Source organism: Berghia stephanieae, chromosome 4 (assembly GCF_034508935.2).
Source record: "Berghia stephanieae isolate SIO BIC M18660-M18661 chromosome 4, UCSD_Bste_1.3, whole genome shotgun sequence".
Taxonomy (NCBI): Eukaryota; Metazoa; Mollusca; class Gastropoda; order Nudibranchia; family Aeolidiidae; genus Berghia; species Berghia stephanieae.
In genome coordinates, this window is record NC_088363.1 from 93,754,388 (window position 1) to 93,774,387 (window position 20,000).

The 20,000-nt window shown below is 38.5% G+C and overlaps 1 protein-coding gene across 1 annotated transcript in view; it reads left to right on the forward strand.

Moving 5' to 3' along the window:
* Window positions 1-6,275: 6,275 nt before the first annotated feature.
* Window positions 6,276-20,000, forward strand: part of LOC144971597 (vascular endothelial growth factor receptor kdr-like) — a gene marked incomplete in the record, with an annotated part of 124,431 nt that continues 110,706 nt past the window's right edge. Inside the window, 2 exon segments of the mRNA XM_078912663.1 lie at window positions 6,276-6,343; window positions 6,589-7,047. Of these exon segments, the coding sequence (XP_078768789.1) occupies window positions 6,999-7,047 (49 nt within the window).

Here is a 20,000-nt window from a genome sequence, read left to right on the forward strand (position 1 = left end):
AACCGACTCAGGCATGAGAATTCTTGTTTAGTTTTCCAATTTATATCAGACCTATTCCAGAAAAAATTACAGTGAATGCACTTTAATACTTCCTGCAAAACAGGTTTGTTTTTGTTTTTAAGGGTTTTACAGCACTTGCAACATATCAGCGCCAGTAAAAAGGAGTAAAATGGGATAGTCAAAGAGTACTAGATGCCTGATAGGCGACTTGTAGTTATAGGATATAGAAATGTGTTTCCATATGCTTGAACAATAATTAAAACAGCGTGACATTTATGTAGCTCATCACAATAAGAATACTGCACACAGTATACTTGTATTGATGTACTACATTAATGATTACATTTATTTCCTGATTAGAGAGGTTCAACGATATTTCTAAAAGCACTATTAATCAAAGTCAGCCAGGCTGCCTTGCCAACAGCAAGACGTTCTGTTCAGATGCTCCTTTCTGAGTCCCAATAGGAGAAAAGTTATGATTGCTGTCATCATCATCATTACAGTTGTTTTCTTCCATGGGTAGGCCAGCATCAACAGCAAAGTTGTGAAGTCAAAAACACACATAAATAACCTTGCAGGCTCTGTCAGGCGTCATTCTGAGCTCGTCATGGAGACAATTCCATCTTCTTTTAACCACTCCAATGACTCTGTTGAAATGACAATAATTGCTTGTACATGTACACTTAAAACCAATTAAAATTAAATGGACCTCTCTCTCTCTCTCTCTCTCTCTCTCTCTCTCTCTCTCTCTCTCTCTCTCTCTCTCTCTCTCTCTCTCTTTCTTTCTCTCTCTCTCTCTCTCTCTCTCTCTCTCTCTCTTTTTTTTTTTTTTTCTCAGTCATTTAATTAGAATTAGAAGGCGAAGAATTATAATGGTTAATCTGAGTTCTTCAAAAAAAAATGTTAATGTTTATAATGGCATGACAATGACAGCATGATTACAACTTTTTTTTTGGTTAATTTTCTTTTATTTTCATTGATCATTTGCAAATTGTATTGTAAAGTGGATATAAAAATAAACCTGAAATATTAAATTTCAAAAATTATCAAAATGTTATTGTTTCCTGGAGGGTGGGATTATATGACTTGTAAAACTTACCTTTCAATTGTACATTTTGTGATACGATGGGCGGTGTTAAATGCCTCTTCTCCTCTATTTTGGGGGTTTCGGTATTGGGGTCATTAGCCAATTTCTTAACATATAACGACTGTCTCCAAGGATCACACCATCCAAAGCCCTGCGATGTGGATCCTCAAATGCAAAGAATAGCCCAGATTTCCTAAAAAAATTTGCATCATGCACTGAACCAGGCCACTTAGGAACCAAGTTTGTAACTTATAAATTTGCATCAGAGACGACCTAAAAATGGGAGAAGGAAAATTTTGCATATAATAAAACCTGCAATAAAATCTAAATCAGGAAGTGTAGTCAACTTACGTACAGTACAGCTCGCGCACAATGGCCTCATATAAAATAATAAAATTCCCTTTATTCATCCCATAGGAGAAATTTGTCTCAGGGTCTATTCCAAGGGAAGAATGGAATAACCCAGGCGTCAGGGAATGGAGATGGGATGAGGGTGGGGGAGTAATAGTCATTGGGTGACCTTTTAACAACCATGTACTTTGTGTAACATACCATGACGACTCAACAAAAGGCTAGTGGGAGGCAAGTGACTGACTGATCAATATGTTGATAGTCCTATGCCTAATAAAGCGAATGATGTGTGACAACTGACTGATTGAGTAACTGTGCCTGATGAAAACTGATTGGGTAATGAGCTTTTATGTGAAGCCTGATTATGTCTTTTCTTATCATTGGGACGGTGCTTTACTATTACTAGGTCTTGAAGAGCATTTAGTAATGGTAGTGGCTGAGAGTGGTGGGGTTAGAATGGATGGAGGCAGAGGAGAGGGGAACAGAGGAATAAACCATTGCATTGTTCCAACTTGCACCTTTTTCTGATGTAATTTAAGTGGTAGAAAGGGGGGGGGGGGAAGTGATTGGGTAGCTAGGTCTGTCAGATCTCATGAAAGTACTTTGTGATAGACTACCTTCCTATCCAAAGGGTAGCAAGCAATTGTTATTGTCTGTTTCATGCCATAGAAACCGGGATAAACCCTGGCTCCTTGGGCTTCATGCCTCTGAAGGACTGCTATTCATTAAATTTTTTTTTTTTCATTTCAAATTTTAAAGATATGTAAACGGGTCTTTGATGTGAAGCTGGTCCCTCTAGCTCAATTATTAGGGTATTCGCTTTACATGCTAAGGGCAAAGTAGAGATTTTTATTTGACCCCACTGACCACCCAGGAATGATGGGGAATCTGTATTTGTTAGATCTAGTGGAAAGTACTTTACAATAAACCTGTGTCCTATCCAAGGGTAGCAAGCAATTACTATTGTCCGTTTCGCACTAAAGAAACAGAGATAAACTCCCGCTACACCAGCCTTGCAGCTCTGAAGGAGTGAAGGAAGAACTATTTGATGCGATTACTTTCAGCATGATGTCTTTGTGCGGATGTGGTCTGGTGGTATGACACTCGCTTTTGGATCGGAAGGTCCTGGGTTCGAGCCTCGCGCTCGGCACATAGTTGAGTCCTTGGAAAAGGCTCTTTACTTACATTCTCTCACTGTACTCATGTGTAAAATGAGTACCTGGCCATTCGCAGTGGTGTCTTTGTCCGAAAAATTGTAATATCGCCTAACAGGCGCATGTCTCGTCCTACATGTTAAATGTTGCTGTTGACCAGGGTCCACTTGTAAAGCGCTTTGAGCACATTTAGTGGATATTGCGCTATATAATGCTAAATTTTAATTATTTTTTTTTAAATGTCTTTGTTCTTGACACTTGTAGCTCACCAGTATGGTCTTTGCTTTGTACCCAAAAGATACCTAGTTTGAATATACACCATGGCATGTGGCCATCAACAAGCGACCTCTCCCTAGCTCAATTTGCAGCGCTGTGCTGCGGCTGACACCTGAGTTATTCCAGCATTCCCATTGAATAAACCCTAAGACAAATTTCCGCATGAGGACTATTAAAGGGAAATTTATAATTATTATTTACTTTATTGGGAGAAGGTTCCTGTATCACATCATTCATTTAATGACGTAGCCAACTAGTAGCAAATCATGGCATATGGCATTGAAATTAGAATGAATGGCGAAGTGATAAGAATAAGTAGCAATTATGCGAAATGACAATGGAGTGTGTGAATGCCTGTGTGTATGCATGTGTATCATATTGTACACAAACGTAACTGTCAATGTAACAGTAAATCTTCGGTGGTCGAAATAACAGGGCGCACTAAAATAAAACCTTGAATTAATCAAATCCTTTTTTACATTGGCTAGGTGAAATTAGTTCAAGTAAGGAATGGAAGGACAACTAAAAATAATAAGGAAAAAATTTGGGATATTTCGAATGAGTTCAAGTTCAAGGAAACTGTACTCGAATATATTACTTTCACTTTTTAAAGTCTATCCAGTGAAATATTTTATTTAAATTGACCGTCGACAACATCTTTGTAATGTGTATTTGAAGTGAAATTTTAAAAACAAGACACAAGTTTTGAAACAACATATTACGATTTTTTAACAGCTTTGGTATAACCGCAAGAGAGGATTTATAATTGATTCATATTAAATTAAATTGAGCTTTTTATAGCGCAATATCCACTGAATGTGCTCAAAGCGCTTTACAATAGTTCCCTGGTCAACAGCAACATTTAACATGTAGGACGGGACATGACGCCTGTCAGGCGATATTACAATTTTTCGGACAAAGACAACAGTGTTAACGGCCAGGTACTCATTTTACACCTGAGTACGGTGAGAGAATGTGAGTAAAGAGTCTTTTCCAAGGACTCAACTATGCGCCGAGCACGAGGCTCGAACCCAGGACCTTCCGATTCGATATTCTTATTTTTATTTTTGTTGTTTGTATTTCTTGTAATGTTTCGAATGGCTCTGACTTCTGCTTCGTATTGAAATAGCGTCATAGTTTGTATTTTACTCTCTCATCTATTATAACATTATAACGGTAAATCTCATCATTTAAGCTGGGATGAAATAAACTAATTTTCCTTAAGCATTAAGGCAACGTGCACTTATTTGCAGGTCTGATAACCCAATACATCATGAGCTCATTGTTATAATGAAAATCTCAAAAAATTACACAAAATAATGTCCAGTGCAACAATGTTAAACGAGGCCCATATTGCAATCGGATGTCAGACCAGCATATATGCATATAAAGATAACATTCCCTTTTTGCATCCAATGGGGAAATTTGTCTGTCTTTAGGGTCTATTCCAAGGGAATACTGGAATAACCCAGACATCAGCCGCAGTGCAGTGCCGCAAATGGAACTAGGACGAGATGGATTGCTCAAGGCTACACAGTACAACGGGTGATCAAACTAATTACCTTTTGGATACAAAGTAAAGACCACACTGCTGAGCCACGCTTACCCATCGCCTCGAGTGAAAAATCCTATTTTAAAGATTGATTCTCCTCCGCAATTTGTCAGTCCAACTGTACAAATTTTTTCTTCTTCAATTCTAAACTGGTTTTGCTCATGAAAAATGTTCCCTTTCAAAAATATTACAATGACAGTGAAAATAATCTCCGACAAGAGCTCGAAAATTGGTTAAGGGAATGCAAAATTCAATAGTGCCAGAGAGCGGTGAAAAAATTTCCATTCCATGTCATTCCAGTAACAGTCATAGTGGTTTGTGTGTGATGATTAGAGAAATCTACCAACACTAACACTTAGTTTGACTTGTTCAGTTGAGAAGAAGAAGAGGAGGAGGAAGAAGTGGGAGAAGATGAACATGATGATGTTGATGAAGAAGGACGAGGAGGCGTGAAGATGAAGGAGAAGAAGAAGAAGAAGTCTTGGCACCGATTTTGGGTTGGATGCATGAGAATATAAGAAAACTTCTCTTTAAAGATTAGTCTAGTATGAGATTAGAATTAAAATGAATACATATACTAACCTTTCCTCCAGAGAAGACGATCAAGGTCGTCTTTTACAAGATCACAAATTATAAAAATGTGTTCACGATGAAAACAGAAATGTTCGTATATTTCATCGTCGTTAAACGAATCGATGGGATTAAGTCTGACCCGAAACACCCTCTCCCGTTGAATCAGTGTTCTCTGACGAATTTGAAACAGCACAGCTGCCGCCATTTTCATGTGTTGACAGTTGTTTTGGCAGTACTGTCAATGACAGTGTCATAGTCATAGTCATACGAATCACGTCATGTGATCGAGAGTAACTTCGCATTGCTTTGCTTGGCACAAAAATAAAGAAAATAAAAGGAGGTAGGGGTGTTTTAGCTAAACAACATAATTTTCATATTAAAAAATAAGCTAGGTCTAGTTGTGTGTTTGTTATTCTCTAAATATCTAAATCTAAACTTCGAACCAAGCGAAGCTGAAATCTCAGACTCAGACTCACTGAGTTACTCAACTTCATCAGATTTATTAGTTTCCCGGACAAAAATGTGTGCTTTCGACGATCTGTGACCTTTAAACCGTTTCCTTTAGCATTGACATATATCAACAGATTACTTTTGTCGTTATAATTCTTTTTCTATGTATTTTTTTCTCGCGAACCGAGTCGTCTAACATTGGCCGCCATCTTTGTTGACTTTGTTGACGCCGTTTCTTAGTTACTAGTCAGAGACTAAACGATCAAGTCCGACTCGAGCAAGTGACTAAATCTTGGCCAAACTTAGTCCGAAGGTGACGTGATTTTAGTCTGGGACTAGCTTAGTCAGCTCACATTAAATCCGATTTTTTCTAGTCATTTACTAAAGTCAGAGATAGTCCGGGACTAAGCGCTAGTCCGCGTTCATTAGAACGGGCCCTGCTTACCAAAAGTAATCAACACATAAAACGATGTGTCAGACTAGCTAGTCATTTACTAGACTAGTAAATTACTAATGAATCTAGTACTCGTTCATGAAAACGGGCCCTGGGGTGTCAATAGGAATAACCCATGTTGGCCAATGTTAGCCAATTGGCGGTAAATAATCTTGCCCAAGGAACAAAAACAAAAGTGCCTGAAGCGGGGGTTCGAGCCCGGGACCTTCCGTGTAACCGTGCAATGCCGCAACAATTCGGCCAATTCGAACGAACCCCCCCCCCCCCCCCACCCCTCCCCTATAAGAAAAAGTAGCTAAAACAGATTGAAATAAATTTCGTATTACCTCAACGTCGAACACACACGCACAACAGAGGAGCCCCGCACGTAATTCTCACAACACGAGAAAGATAGCAGACGGCGGCACACAGACGACGGACGAGTTGCATTGGCTGCTGACTGACTGGTGAGTCAGACACAGGCGTGAAAATGAAATACAGTATACAGTGTGAAGTTAAAACTTGATTCGTTCATCCGTGTTAGACTCTTTTCCTGTTCTATGGAGTTTTATGAGTGAAAATGTGTACCAATTTAAGATTGTAAAAAAATTAACGGTGTATAATAGAGGATTTAAGTTTATAATATTTTTTTCTTTTCTTTTCCTGTGGCTCCATTCATTCTCATCACGCATCGCAAAAACTTTTCCCGCAGCATGGAACGTTGGACTAAACTTTTTTAGTTACTTCTGACTTGGATTCTCAACCCACCTGTACCGTGTTGTTCATTCCAGGGGGAAATATTTATCTAATATCTCGGATTGCTTTCATATTGTCTTAGCTTGTTTTTTTTTTTGTTTGTTTTTCTTTGTTTTTTTTTTTTGTTTTTTTTTGCACCTAAATTGAAATTTAAATAAAAATGTGGGGTTTCTGAAGGAGGAATAGAAAATTTTCTGAGTTCTAGGAATGATGATTCTGGTGTTTTGGATTCTGTGATTCTTCGAAAAGTGTTCAAGGATTTATCTAACCTCTACACAACTGTCCACCATTCCCCCAAATCGGATTTATCTTCTGCATTTTGCTCTGGATATTTCAAGATTTGATGACTCGAGGATAACTGCGCAGATGAATTTGATCTGTTTTGGAATACTCATCATATCTGTTTTGTCTGTTGGTAAGTCAGTGTCAGAAGTAGCTATCTTGCTCTCTTTTCTTAAAATACCCCCAGCCTGTTGTCATTCATTAACTTCTCATTCTTACGTTACAAGAATCCCCCCCCCCCCCCCCCCCCCGCAAATTTTATGGAAAGAAATGCCAGTGGAGGATTCTGAGTTTACCCCGGTTTCAGTTGTGTCAAATATGCAGTAAAAATTGATTGCTACCCTTTTGATGGGACGCAAGTTTCCTAATAAGAGCTTTTATTGATTGTAATAGGTGGCGGTGTTTTCTAGGAATTAAATTCTCTTGCAGTTATTAATCATGAATTAAGTTACTTTGTGGGTTACATTGTGTTGTTATGTTTCGTTTCAATGGCGACACACTGTGTAAGTGGTTTTGCTACTATCTTGAGTCTTTATCAGAAAGCGTTCTGTTACACACGGTGTTTCTTTCGATAGCCTTTCTTGTGTTACAATTATATTATATTGCCTTAGTCAAAGAAAATACTGGATTTTTTTTTCCATTTCGGCTATAAATTATTGACCTCCTAATATTATATGTATATCGATTGATGAAGGCAACCAATCCACTGCTTGTCAAAATATCTCGACCCTGACACTTTAAAGAAGTCTCAGGCTTAAGACTTTTTGGTTACTTTAGGATCGTATTAATCTTTTATTATATGGAGCAGTAAATTTTCTTTGCCAATATTGAAAAATGTGTATTGTCAGTGCACGGCGGCAATACTATACGTTGTAACATAAGTTCATCAAGAGCTCCTGGTAAATAACAGCTTCTTGTGTAATAATATCTAACGATGTTACTTTGGTGTCGGGTTGGTTGTTACTCCGCTCCCCTTTATTCTAGCTCCCACCCTTGAACTCAATTCAAAGTAGAAAGTAAGCTGTTTGAAGCTTTGGACTGTCAAAAGTGTTTGGTCAAATACGCATTTGTTAATGTTTCGGACTCAAGGCCATTCTTCAATCAACAACAAAATAATACAAAAGAATTATCCAATGTTATGGGCAGATACTACAAGTCGGGATACCGATTTTGAAGAATGAAACAACGTTAGATGTGGGTTTCTGGGCCCGTTTTCATGAACGAGGACTAGATTTAGTAATTTACTAGTCTAGTAAATCAATAGCTAGTCTTAAGCCCAAGCAAAGCAAGGGACTAAAAAAATCGGATTTCATGAACGCTTTCTAATCTCGGACTAATTAGTCTCTTGCCTAGAAGTGGACGTTGTAAGGACTTGCTCTTTGTCTTGGAATGAGATTACTTGATTTTTCCCCCTCATCTTGGCCGGAGTCCTTGGCTGAGAGGGAAGCAGTCAAATGATGTATTGTTATTCTCTCTCTCTTGCTTCCGTGATTTTAGTCCCGGACTTGCTTAGTCAGCTCACATGACATCCGATTGTTTCAAGCCATTGACTAAAGTCAGAGATAGGCAGAGACTAAGCGCTAGTCCGCGTTCATGAACACGGCCCCTGGTCTAATTGGTATGACATTTGGCTCGTCACCTGTCACCTAAATGTCTCCGAGTTCGAATCCCGTTCTTGGCGGCTTGAACTTTAGTCATTGGAAAACACTTTTTACTCACATTAAACCGAGTATCGGTAACATCGTTGTCTCTGCCAAAAATAAGTTGTAATAACGTCTCACAGCCTGGGCGCCATGCCTTGTCAAACAAATTAAGTGTGCTGTTGACTTGTATTTGTTTTATAACGCTTTGAGCACATTTTGTAGACATTTCACTGTATTGGTGCTATGCGTTTCGCCAATAAACTCACAACATCCGCCAGCCGGATATAACACACAAAACTATGTGTAACCTTGAATGTCTATAGTCTGATTGATACCATTTATTTAGTGATAACTACTTATAAAAATGGCTGGCTATAAACGATTAATGACAAAGAGCTGACTGACGTCAATTTCGTTCCTTCTTTAAGAGCCCACGTTTTTAGATAGAAAAGGTTGGTGAGTGTGAAAACGTGTCATGTGTCTGGAGATGCCTAAATCAGTGTGACACATAAGAAATAATAAGGTAGGACAGAAATGGGGAATGCAATAAATATGAGGCCTATTTCTGTGTAGCTGTTCTATTGTAATGTGTACTTCACCCTTTATTTCGGCGATGAATGACTTTTGTGTGTTTTATTGTCGTTACACACTTCTAAAACACGCTTAAAGTGATGTGTCAAGTATTTTCAAGATGGTGATACACAACACAAGTTGCCAAATGACTTAGAAGTAGCAACCAGTTTGACGTACCTAACTGTCTTCTTTGTTTGTTTTTTTAAATTCTTTTTTTTTTCCCACTTACCTACTTAGTCGTTTCCTTTTCTGTGATGAGTTACAAATGAAACACTCTGCCAGTTCGAGGGTGCCGCTGACTTATAAAGTGTATTTTACCGGAAGTTGGTTCAACTCACACATACACACACACACAAATACATACACATACACACACACACGCGCACACACACACACACACACACACACACACACACAAGCGATACGTACATTTCAATCCTTACTGCATAGCTGTTATAATAACTGATCTTTGGCTGATCTGACCTTTTCTTTATAATGTTAAAAATAATTATTATTGATGGCTCTTTTTATGTTTTTATTTTGCGATCTTGCGTTTCTTTAGAAATAAAATAAAATGTTTTCTAAAGGTATGGCATTATATGGAGAACATTCTCATAGTTTTTGTTATGGGAAGAAGTACCAGTGGTTTGAAGGACTCCAATGTTTGTTTCAACATTTGAAATAATGAATAACAGGGTCGGATCGTAACCTTGGTTAACTCATAGCCTGATATGGAGCACAATGACGTCACGTTAACTCATATCCTGATATGGAGCACAATGACGTCACGTTAACTCATATCCTGATATGGAGCACAATGACATCACGCCACAAGGCCACAACCTCCAAAAGAAGATGAATACTAGTTATTTCTATAGTTCAAGGGTCACTGAGATCATGTGTTTTCTTGAGCACTAATAACTGACTTTACACTTTCTTTTGGTGATCGTGGCCTTGCATTGTGATGTAAAAGCACTGAGATCATGTGTTTTCTTGAGCACTAATAACTGACTTTACACTTTCTTTTGGTGATCGTCGCCTTGCATTGTGATGTACAAGCACTGAGATCATGTGTTTTCTTGAGCACTAATAACTGACTTTACACTTTCTTTTGGTGATCGTCGCCTTGCATTGTGCTGTAAGCAAACGCTCGACTACATGACCAACGCACGATGATAAATCACTTATTTATATTTTATTTGATCAGAAACATGTTGGACCTAATATCAATTGATTTAACGAAAGCTCCTAATTTATCGAGAGGTCCCAAACCTTTTGAGGAGGGGCAAGAAGAAAAGAATGCATCATTATACTGTATAATTTACATTTGGATTCATATTTCTTCAGCCCTACCATTGAATTTATAAAGATTTAGACAGTTTTAATGATTGAATCTGTCCGTATACTATACTATAGCTGTTTTTTTGTGTTTTTTTTTTGTAACTTCAATTTCTTTAATCTAAAATAACGGCTAATCAGATTTTTAACTATCTAGATCTATAAAGACGACGGAAATTGGTGAATAAAGGATGTAGGCCTACTTTTTCAATTGGAAAAAAGTCATGTTTTGTTGGCATTAAGTAAGGGGTGGCAGCTCTGCATCATGAATGCAAATAGTTTTGTTTCTTTTTCTATTTAATGAAGCAATCACATCTGTAGGTTTATATTAATTAACTGTTGTGTGCAGCAATGCAAAGGTAGTTCGTTCAAAGCTTTTTTTTTTTTAAAACACCAATCACCGTCATACCATGATGGCATGGTTGTTAACTGTGATACCACCATTAATTACTATGTTACTGTGTTTAATTGGTTGTGAGTGAGTTTAGAGAAATATGACTCATGAGTCCATTTGGTGTTTATTCAGCTCGTGTGTAAGGGATTGGCTTGTATTAAGTCAATCAAAGACATGGGCACCATTGTTTGTATTCACTAGATAGATAGATAGATAGATAGATAGATAGATAGATAGATAGATAGATAGATAGATAGATAGATAGATAGATAAATAGATAGATAGATAGATAGATAGATAGATAGATAGATAGATAGATAGGTGGGTGGGTGGGTGGATTGATAGATGGATGGATGAATGGATAGATAGATAGATAGATAGGTAGGTGGGTAGGTGGGTGGGTGGGTGGATTGATAGATGGATGGATGAATGGATAGATGGGATGAGAGAGAGAGAGAGAGAGAGAGAGAGAGAGAGAGAGAGAGAGAGAGAGAGAGAGAGCAGCCCTGTTGGCGTTTCGAAAAGCGATCTTTTCAGCCAAGATGATATGAAATTGTGAAAATTAGCATTTAACCTCTAACGCAAGTAATTTCAGACTTATTAAGTTCTTTGGATAAGGCACCTACCTTGTGTCCCACAGATGTGAATGGGGAATTCAATGCACTTTCATACCAACGTAAACTGTTCTCCATTTCAGTGATGTGAGATGAAGCAGTCGCACCAAAGTTATCAGTACACATGAAATTTTATGCGCTCACGTAGGATGTATTGGATACCGTGACCTTTATTTAAGGATAGGATTAATTTTAGTGAGTATTATTTACTATTTAAAAAACCCAATCCCTTTGAACTATAGAATACGTGTGTATTTTTGTCCTCAAAGACAGACGTATTGATTTTATTTTTCTTGTTAAATAATAATATCTGGTGGGTTTTGTTAGCTTGGGAGCTTTCCGGCATGTCCAGATAAAACACCTTTTTAACTGTTGTCCAGAAAACTGTATCGTCGTTATTTTATTATCGATAGACAAATACGACACTTAACTTTTCCAAACATCTTTATCTGAAGGTTGTGTAAAAGATCTAAAGAGGAGTCACGCGTTTATAAATGTGAGATCATCTTTATCATATACGGAGTTATAGTTTTCTGACGAAATTGACAAAAGTAATGTTTTGTCATTGCACTGCAGAATGTTTAAGACGACTGTTTTGTAAGATGTTCTGGTATTATAAAATAACCACAAAGATATCACGCTGTGCGACTTGCTCTTATACACCCGTTTTCACCGAGATGGAAATTACCGCCATGCTCTCTCATCTACTGCGGAAGCCCGAGTCACATCGTTATTTACTACTAACTTTCATGTTGAAAACTGGAAGATAATAATATTATTTTGATAAGCATCGGAATAAAATCAAACCCCGTGTATAAAGGGGATAAGACAAAGTGGGTGGATTCAGATGGCTCAGATCCGATGTCTGGAGTAGGAAATGGGATCCACACGCTACGCTAGGAGACAGTATTTTTTTAGATGTATAATGCGTTAGGTCCGTCGCCATCTACAGTACCACACGCTACGCTAGGAGACAGTATTTTTTTTTAGATGTATAATGCGTAAGGTCCGTCGCCATCTACAGTGTAGTGATATATTTCAATCGCCTCACCTTTCCCAGGATTGTAAATAAATCAATACATAATCTCGTCCGTCTAAATTAAATTAATTAAAACCAGAATTATTATTCTTTGGCTAATTACGTGTTACTCTCCCGACGGATTATCACCTTGTCGTGGTGGGAGGGTTTGCGTATCTCGAACCTCGGACCTCTAATAAGAGAAAAAAGGAGAGAGATCAGACGAAGAGTAATCCACCGGCCCTCCAGGAATGGGGGTTGAGCGTAGGGTTAACAACCCACCTCATAAAAAGCAAACTGTTACAGAAACAGAAACCAGACATATATCCACAACCGGCGGCAGCAGAGAAGCGGACCAGAATACTGGCTTCATGACGGTAGGAGGTCAAAGCCGAAAGGACGCCCCCGACCAGATTGCAGATCTGTTGTCACCAAAACGCAAGCTCAATGTCTCGTGCTGGAATGTTAGGACCCTATATCAAACAGGAAAACTGGCACAAGCCCAGCGCGAGATGTTGAACTACAAGATCGATTTGCTAGGCATATCAGAGGCAAGATGGACAGGAGCTGGGAAGCGCCAACTCTCAAATGGCGACCTGATCATTTGGTCAGGACGAAAGGATGACCAACACAGAGAAGGTGTTGCCCTCTTGATAGCCAGGCAAAACAACAAGTCACTATTGGAATGGAAACCGATAAGTGAAAGACTTTTATACACAAGACACAACTCAAAATACACCAAGCTATCAATCCTCACATGCTACGCACCTACAGAGGATTCAGATGAAGAAAACAAAGAAGAATTTTACGATATTCTAAGAATGGCCGTTGAAAACATTCCAAGACATGATATGCTCATGATCATCGGAGACCTTAATGCTAGAGTTGGCAATACACAAACAAATCAGTCCGTTGGAAAGGAGGGCATAGGGTTAATGAACAACAATGGAAGCAGACTGGCAGAATTTGTGAAGAACACAACTTCATTATTGGTGGAACTTTCTTCCCACACAAAAACATCCACAAATTGACATGGAAATCACCAGATGGGAAAACAGAAAGTCAGATAGACCATATAATTATAAACAGAAAATGGAAGAGCAGCCTAAACGATGTCAGAGTCAGACGATTGGCAGACATTGGAAGTGACCACCATCTTGTCACAGCCAAAATCTCTACTAAATTGATGAAAACAAAAATAGCAAAACAGAAGGAGAAACGTTTCAACACAGATAAATTGAAAATCCCAGATATCCAAAACAATTTCAATATCTCAGTCAGAAACAAATTCAGTGCAATACAAGATATTACAAACATGACAATCCAAGATTTCAACCACGTCATGCAGGAAAGTGCCACTGAACACTTAGGACACAATAAATCCAATACAGAGAATTGGATATCAGCAAGGTCATGGGAGCTCATTAACCAAAGAAAATCAATCAAACTAAATCTCCTGAACGCTAAATCCCCCCCCGACTGAAAGAAAGGCTATCCAGTGAATACTCATTGAAGGATAAAGAAGTGAAAAAATCCACAAGGAAAGACAAAAGAGATTTTGCAGAAAATTTAGCAACTGAAGCAGAAAATGCAGCTGTAAGACACGACACACAAACACTATACAAAATCACAAAAAAGCTCTCGGGAAACAGAAGTTATGGTCAAGAGAAACCATTAAAATCCCAAGATGGTAGTGTCATCACAGACGAAAAGGAGAAAATTGAAAGATGGAGAGAATATTTCGCAAACCTTCTGAACAGACCAGACCCATCTTCTTACACAGATATCCCAGAAGCAGAAAGGGACGTAGAGGTTAATCTTGGTCCAATCACTGAGCATGAGGTGCACGAGGCAATACAACAACAAAAAAATGGCAAGGCCCCAGGTATTGACAAAATCACTGCGGAAATGCTTAAAGCGAACTCGCAAGAAATGTCCAAAATTCTCAGTAAACTGTTCACCAACATTTGGGAAAAGGAAGAAATACCAGAGGATTGGCAGAAAGGCATCATCCATAAAATAGCCAAGAAAGGAGACCTAGGAAATTGTGCTAACTGGCGTGGAATCACACTCCTGTCCGTAACGAGCAAAATTTTTAATAGAATCCTTCTGAAAAGAATCTCACCTCACATTGAAAACATTCTTAGAAAAGAGCAGGCAGGGTTCAGAAAAGGGAAGTCATGTAGTGACCACATATTTACCCTGAGACAAATCCTGGAGCAAAGCATTGAATGGAACAGCCCCCTCTACACCATTTTTGTCGATTTTGAAAAAGCCTTTGACAGCTTACACAGAGAGTCCCTGTGGAAAATACTCCGCCATTATGGTATACCGATGAAGATAGTCAACCTAATCAAAGCAATGTACAGCAACTACCAATGCCAAGTGATCTGTGGTAACAATTTAACAGACAGCTTTAATGTAACAACTGGTGTAAAACAAGGCTGCATACTCTCCCCGCTTCTGTTTATCCTGGCTCTAGACTGGCTCATGAAAAATACAATTGATGGTAAGAAGAGAGGCATTCGCTGGACACTGACATCTTTTCTGGAAGATATAGACTACGCAGATGATATCGCGTTAGTTTCCAGTACACACAGAGACGCCTCAGAGAAACTAAACGTACTACACAAGAACGCCTCGAAAATTGGACTGAAAATAAATTTCGATAAGACTGTGTACATTAGGGTGAATCCAAAACATGACAGTGAAATTAGGATAGATGAACATATAATTGAAGAGGTAACAGAGTTCTCCTACCTCGGATCCAAAATAACAGACGACGGAAATGCAGAACACGATATCAAGCACAGAATTCAAAAGGCAAACCAGGCTTTCGGCATGCTGAAAAACTTTTGGAAATCAAAGCAAATAATGAGAAAGACAAAGCTGAAAATATACAAGAGCAATGCTTTATGGAAGTGAAAGCTGGAAAATGACATCCTCCTTAATACAGAAACTAGAAGCCTTTCAGAACAAGTGTTTAAAAAGAATTTTTAATTTATTTGGCCTACAAAAATAAGAACAGTGGATCTATTAAAGAAAGCTGACTGCACTAGCATTGATAGCCAAATAAAAAGAAGAAGATGGCGTTGGCTGGGTCATGTGGCCAGAATGGAAAAAGGGTCACTTCCCAAGACAGCCTTGTACTGGACAGCAGATGGGAAGAGAAAGCGGGGAAGACCCAAAGAAACCTGGCGAAGGACGATGGAGAAAGAATTAAAGGAAGCAGGCCTGACCTGGAATACAGCCACCGCAAAAGCAGCCGATCGCAAAAAATGGAGATGTCTGGTGGATGCCCTATGTGCCTCAAGGCCCGAAGAGGATTAAGTAAGTAAGTAATTACGTGTTAGCTTGTTATTGTATGAGGGAATTCTGTTGATTTATATTAAAATACTTTTCTTTAACGGGGATTAATACTTACATTCTGAACCTACCTATCCCTATATAACGTGCCAATAATCTACCACAACTTCTATTACCTATTTCTTTAAACCTAAAACATGCTCTTACTATCAGTCAAGTGTCAGGACTATAAAAGGGAAAAATAAAAGCGGCACCAGACACTAGCTAAGGGGAAACTATCTAAATCCTATCTGTCTCCTCCTACTTGCCACCCTCCCACATAGACGTGACATACAGTACAAGTCTGATACCCGAATAATCAGTCCCACAAATCCAGTTTTCATCTTGCCCTGCCTGCGACAAAATACCCTTTATTATTATTTATTAGATTTTTTCTTTCCTTTCCTTTCCAGACCCTTTAACAACTTCGCTATTCTTTGCTGGAATAGAACGCATTTAGACAAAATCAAACTGAATACTATGTATATTGGATAGAAAACCAACATTACGTTACTATTATATCGACATTGTACGGGCTCATAGGTGGTTCAAAGCCAGAACTGAAAAATGCAAAGAAGAGTTCACTATATTGGGCATTGGCATGAGGTCTGCCTTTGATAAGATCTGCAGAACAACGCTTTTGAAGGTACTACACTCATTTCTCGAAAAATATAATATCCGACTAATAAGATCACTGCTGGCAAACACAACACTTACGTTTATATCTGGTGCGGAAAGTTTCACTATTAACATCGCTGGGAACTCCCCAAGGAGACAGTCTGAGCCCAGTTCTTTTTACCGTATATTTGCAAGCAGCACTCAAATCCTTACCGGCGAAATGATCAACGCAGACGATGTTGATATCATATTTGAGACATTAGACCTGGCGGAGCAGCACATGCCAATAATATCAAATACTCGGCGACATTGGAATCTAAAGGTCAATGAATCCAAAACAGAAATTACAGTAGTTTACAAGAAACAAACAGAATGGAAAAGTGTAAGAAAACTCGGAAACTTGATTCATGAGAATGAAGGTGTCAATCGGAGAAAAAAAGCTAGCTCAAACTGCATTCAGAGAACTACACAATGTTTGGAACAGGACGAACATCATTAACGAAAATAAAAGAATACGCCTTTACGAATCGGTAGTGCTGTCAATCCCTATGTACAACTGTGGTACTTTGGGTCTTACATAAAATACTTTGGACACCATGGACTTCCTTCATCGCAAACAATTGAGACAAGTTATTGGGGTATATTGGCCAGACAAAATCAGTAATGAGGATGTGTATGACATATGCAGAGTACAACCAGTCAGAGATAAATAAAGAAACAAAGATGGAAACTGTTCGGACACGTGCTCCGACGAGATGAAAATATTCCAGCACAAAGCTCGTTGAATGATTACTTCAAACAAGAAGCCAAATAGGGAGGGCGTTCACCAACTTCACTTCCAACAACATTGAATCAAGATCTCAAAAAATATCAAATATATTTGGAAACAACAACCGAGAAACTGATTTCAACAACATAGGGAAACATCCAATTGCCTCAGCACCTTAACACACACGATGACATTCAAAAGCTAAACAGAGACTTATGGAAACAAATTACTAACAGGATACTAAAAACAGACTGACACATTCGAAGTAACACACACATTCACGGCAAGCGTCCATAGAGACAGCGCAGCCGTATTCATTATATCGACTGATTAAGAAGACCCCACAAATAGGTCAAAACGTCTTATTCCTGAAAAGTTACTTAGAAGTTTTGACAATTCATTTGGTCTTTTCAAGTGTCACCTTCATCTATCGAATGGGAATTAGAAAGTTTCCGGTCAAAATGAAAAGAAAAAGGAAAGATGTTTAGTCAGTTGACAACAAGTCAAGGTCGACATGTTCCCTTATTTTCTCTGGAAATGTCTATTCTGTGTACCGGCTTTCTTTTCATGAAAGGATTTTGCTCTGTGGTTCATATCTAATTTCCTGTTCTTTCTTTGCCTGTAGAATAGCTATGTAGCCGATCCTTCTTTCTTTCCCTTTACCTTATAAAGAAAATAACGTAGCCATTGTCATCGGATATGGCAATGTATAATTAATTCTTTACAGACGAGAAACCATTTTATTCTAACTGGTTACCACAACTTACCTTCTTCACCACGAGAGCTGCACGGTAATAGGGATGCGACATGTGTCTCAGGATTCCATTGAAACATTTCGACTGCACCAAGAGTTTTTGTATAACACAATAATAATATGTACAATAATAAGTATGTGCTCAAACCGCTCTAAGATTAAACTGGGCCTTAAGCCAGAAACAACACTTATACTTACATGTAGGACAAGACAGGTGATCTTGTAGTCCAACCTGACAGTATAGTTTTACTTTTATTGTTTGTTTTTTTCCCAAGAAGGTAGTCTTATCTATGCAACCCGGCTTTAAAATAAAAGAAAATAAATGATAGAATAAATTGCATTTATGTCGCATCATTGTTACGATCGTATACAGGTCGCATCATTGTTACGATCGTATACAGGTCGCATCATTGTTACGATCATATACAGGTCGCATCATTGTTACGATCGTATACAGGTCGCATCATTGTTACGATCGTATACAGGTCGCATCATTGTTACGATCGTATACAGGTCGCATCATATCGTATACAGGTCGCATCATTGTTACGATCGTATACAGGTCGCATCATTGTTACGATCGTATACAGGTCGCATCATTGTTACGATTGTATACAGGTCGCATCATTGTTACGATCGTATACAGGTCGCATCATTGTTACGACCGTATACAGGTCGCATCATATCGTATACAGGTCGCATCATTGTTACGATTGTATACAGGTCGCATCATTGTTACGATTGTATACAGGTCGCATCATTGTTACGATCGTATACAGGTCGCATCATTGTTACGATCGTATACAGGTCGCATCATTGTTACGATCGTATACAGGTCCCATCATTGTTACGATTGTATACAGGTCGCATCATTGTTACGATTGTATACAGGTCGCATCATTGTTACGATCGTATACAGGTCGCATCATTGTTACGATCGTATACAGGTCGCATCATTGTTACGATCGTATACAGGTCTCATCATTGTTACGATTGTATACAGGTCGCACCATTGTTACGATTGTATACAGGTCGCATCATTGTTACGATCGTATACAGGTCGCATCATTGTTACGATCGTATACAGGTCGCACCATTGTTACGATCGTATACAGGTCGCACCATTGTTACGATCGTATACAGGTCGCATCATTGTTACGATCGTATACAGGTCGCATCATTGTTACGATCATATACAGGTCGCATCATTGTTACGATCGTATACAGGTCGCATCATTGTTACGATCGTATACAGGTCGCATCATATCGTATACAGGTCGCATCATTGTTACGATCGTATACAGGTCGCATCATTGTTACGATCGTATACAGGTCTCATCATTGTTACGATCGTATACAGGTCGCACCATATCGTATACAGGTCGCATCATTATTACGATCGTATACAGATAATATGAAAAAGTGTTTATGAATCTGTGCCTAATTAGTTTATCATTTTGTTACGGCTGGCTCTCGCGGTGAAAACTGTGAAGGTCTTTGGTTATTACCAGACGAATAATGAAAGAAATTATGATTTGTGATAAGTCAACCTCGGCTTTAAAGAGTTCTGTTTCAATTTCTGTTGTAATTTTTCAAAGATATCCATGTCAATTTAAATTGTAAAATAATGTAATGTAACGCTGAGAACATAAAAAAGGAAACGCTATGTTCCATGGTCGCTGAAGCGTGACAGACTCGGTCAACCACCAGTTGACACGGTCCCATAACTTTTGCACCGTCCTCTTCTTCAGTGTGACAGTAGTGGTGCTACTGTAAAAATGATGGTTGATGACACTTGAAATTTATCGCGGTTCATTACCCAATGTCACTATATATTTTTAATAAAATATTTTCATTGCTTCTTTTCACTGTAGTAGAACATGTTCGTTATATTGTTTATACCTTTAAGTGATATCTCAGTAGTGTGTATTTCTATAAGTTTCTCATTGTACGCGTGTATGAATGTGTGTGATTGTGTTTGTGTACAGTGTTGATGTGTGCCGTGGCCTGGTTCACACGA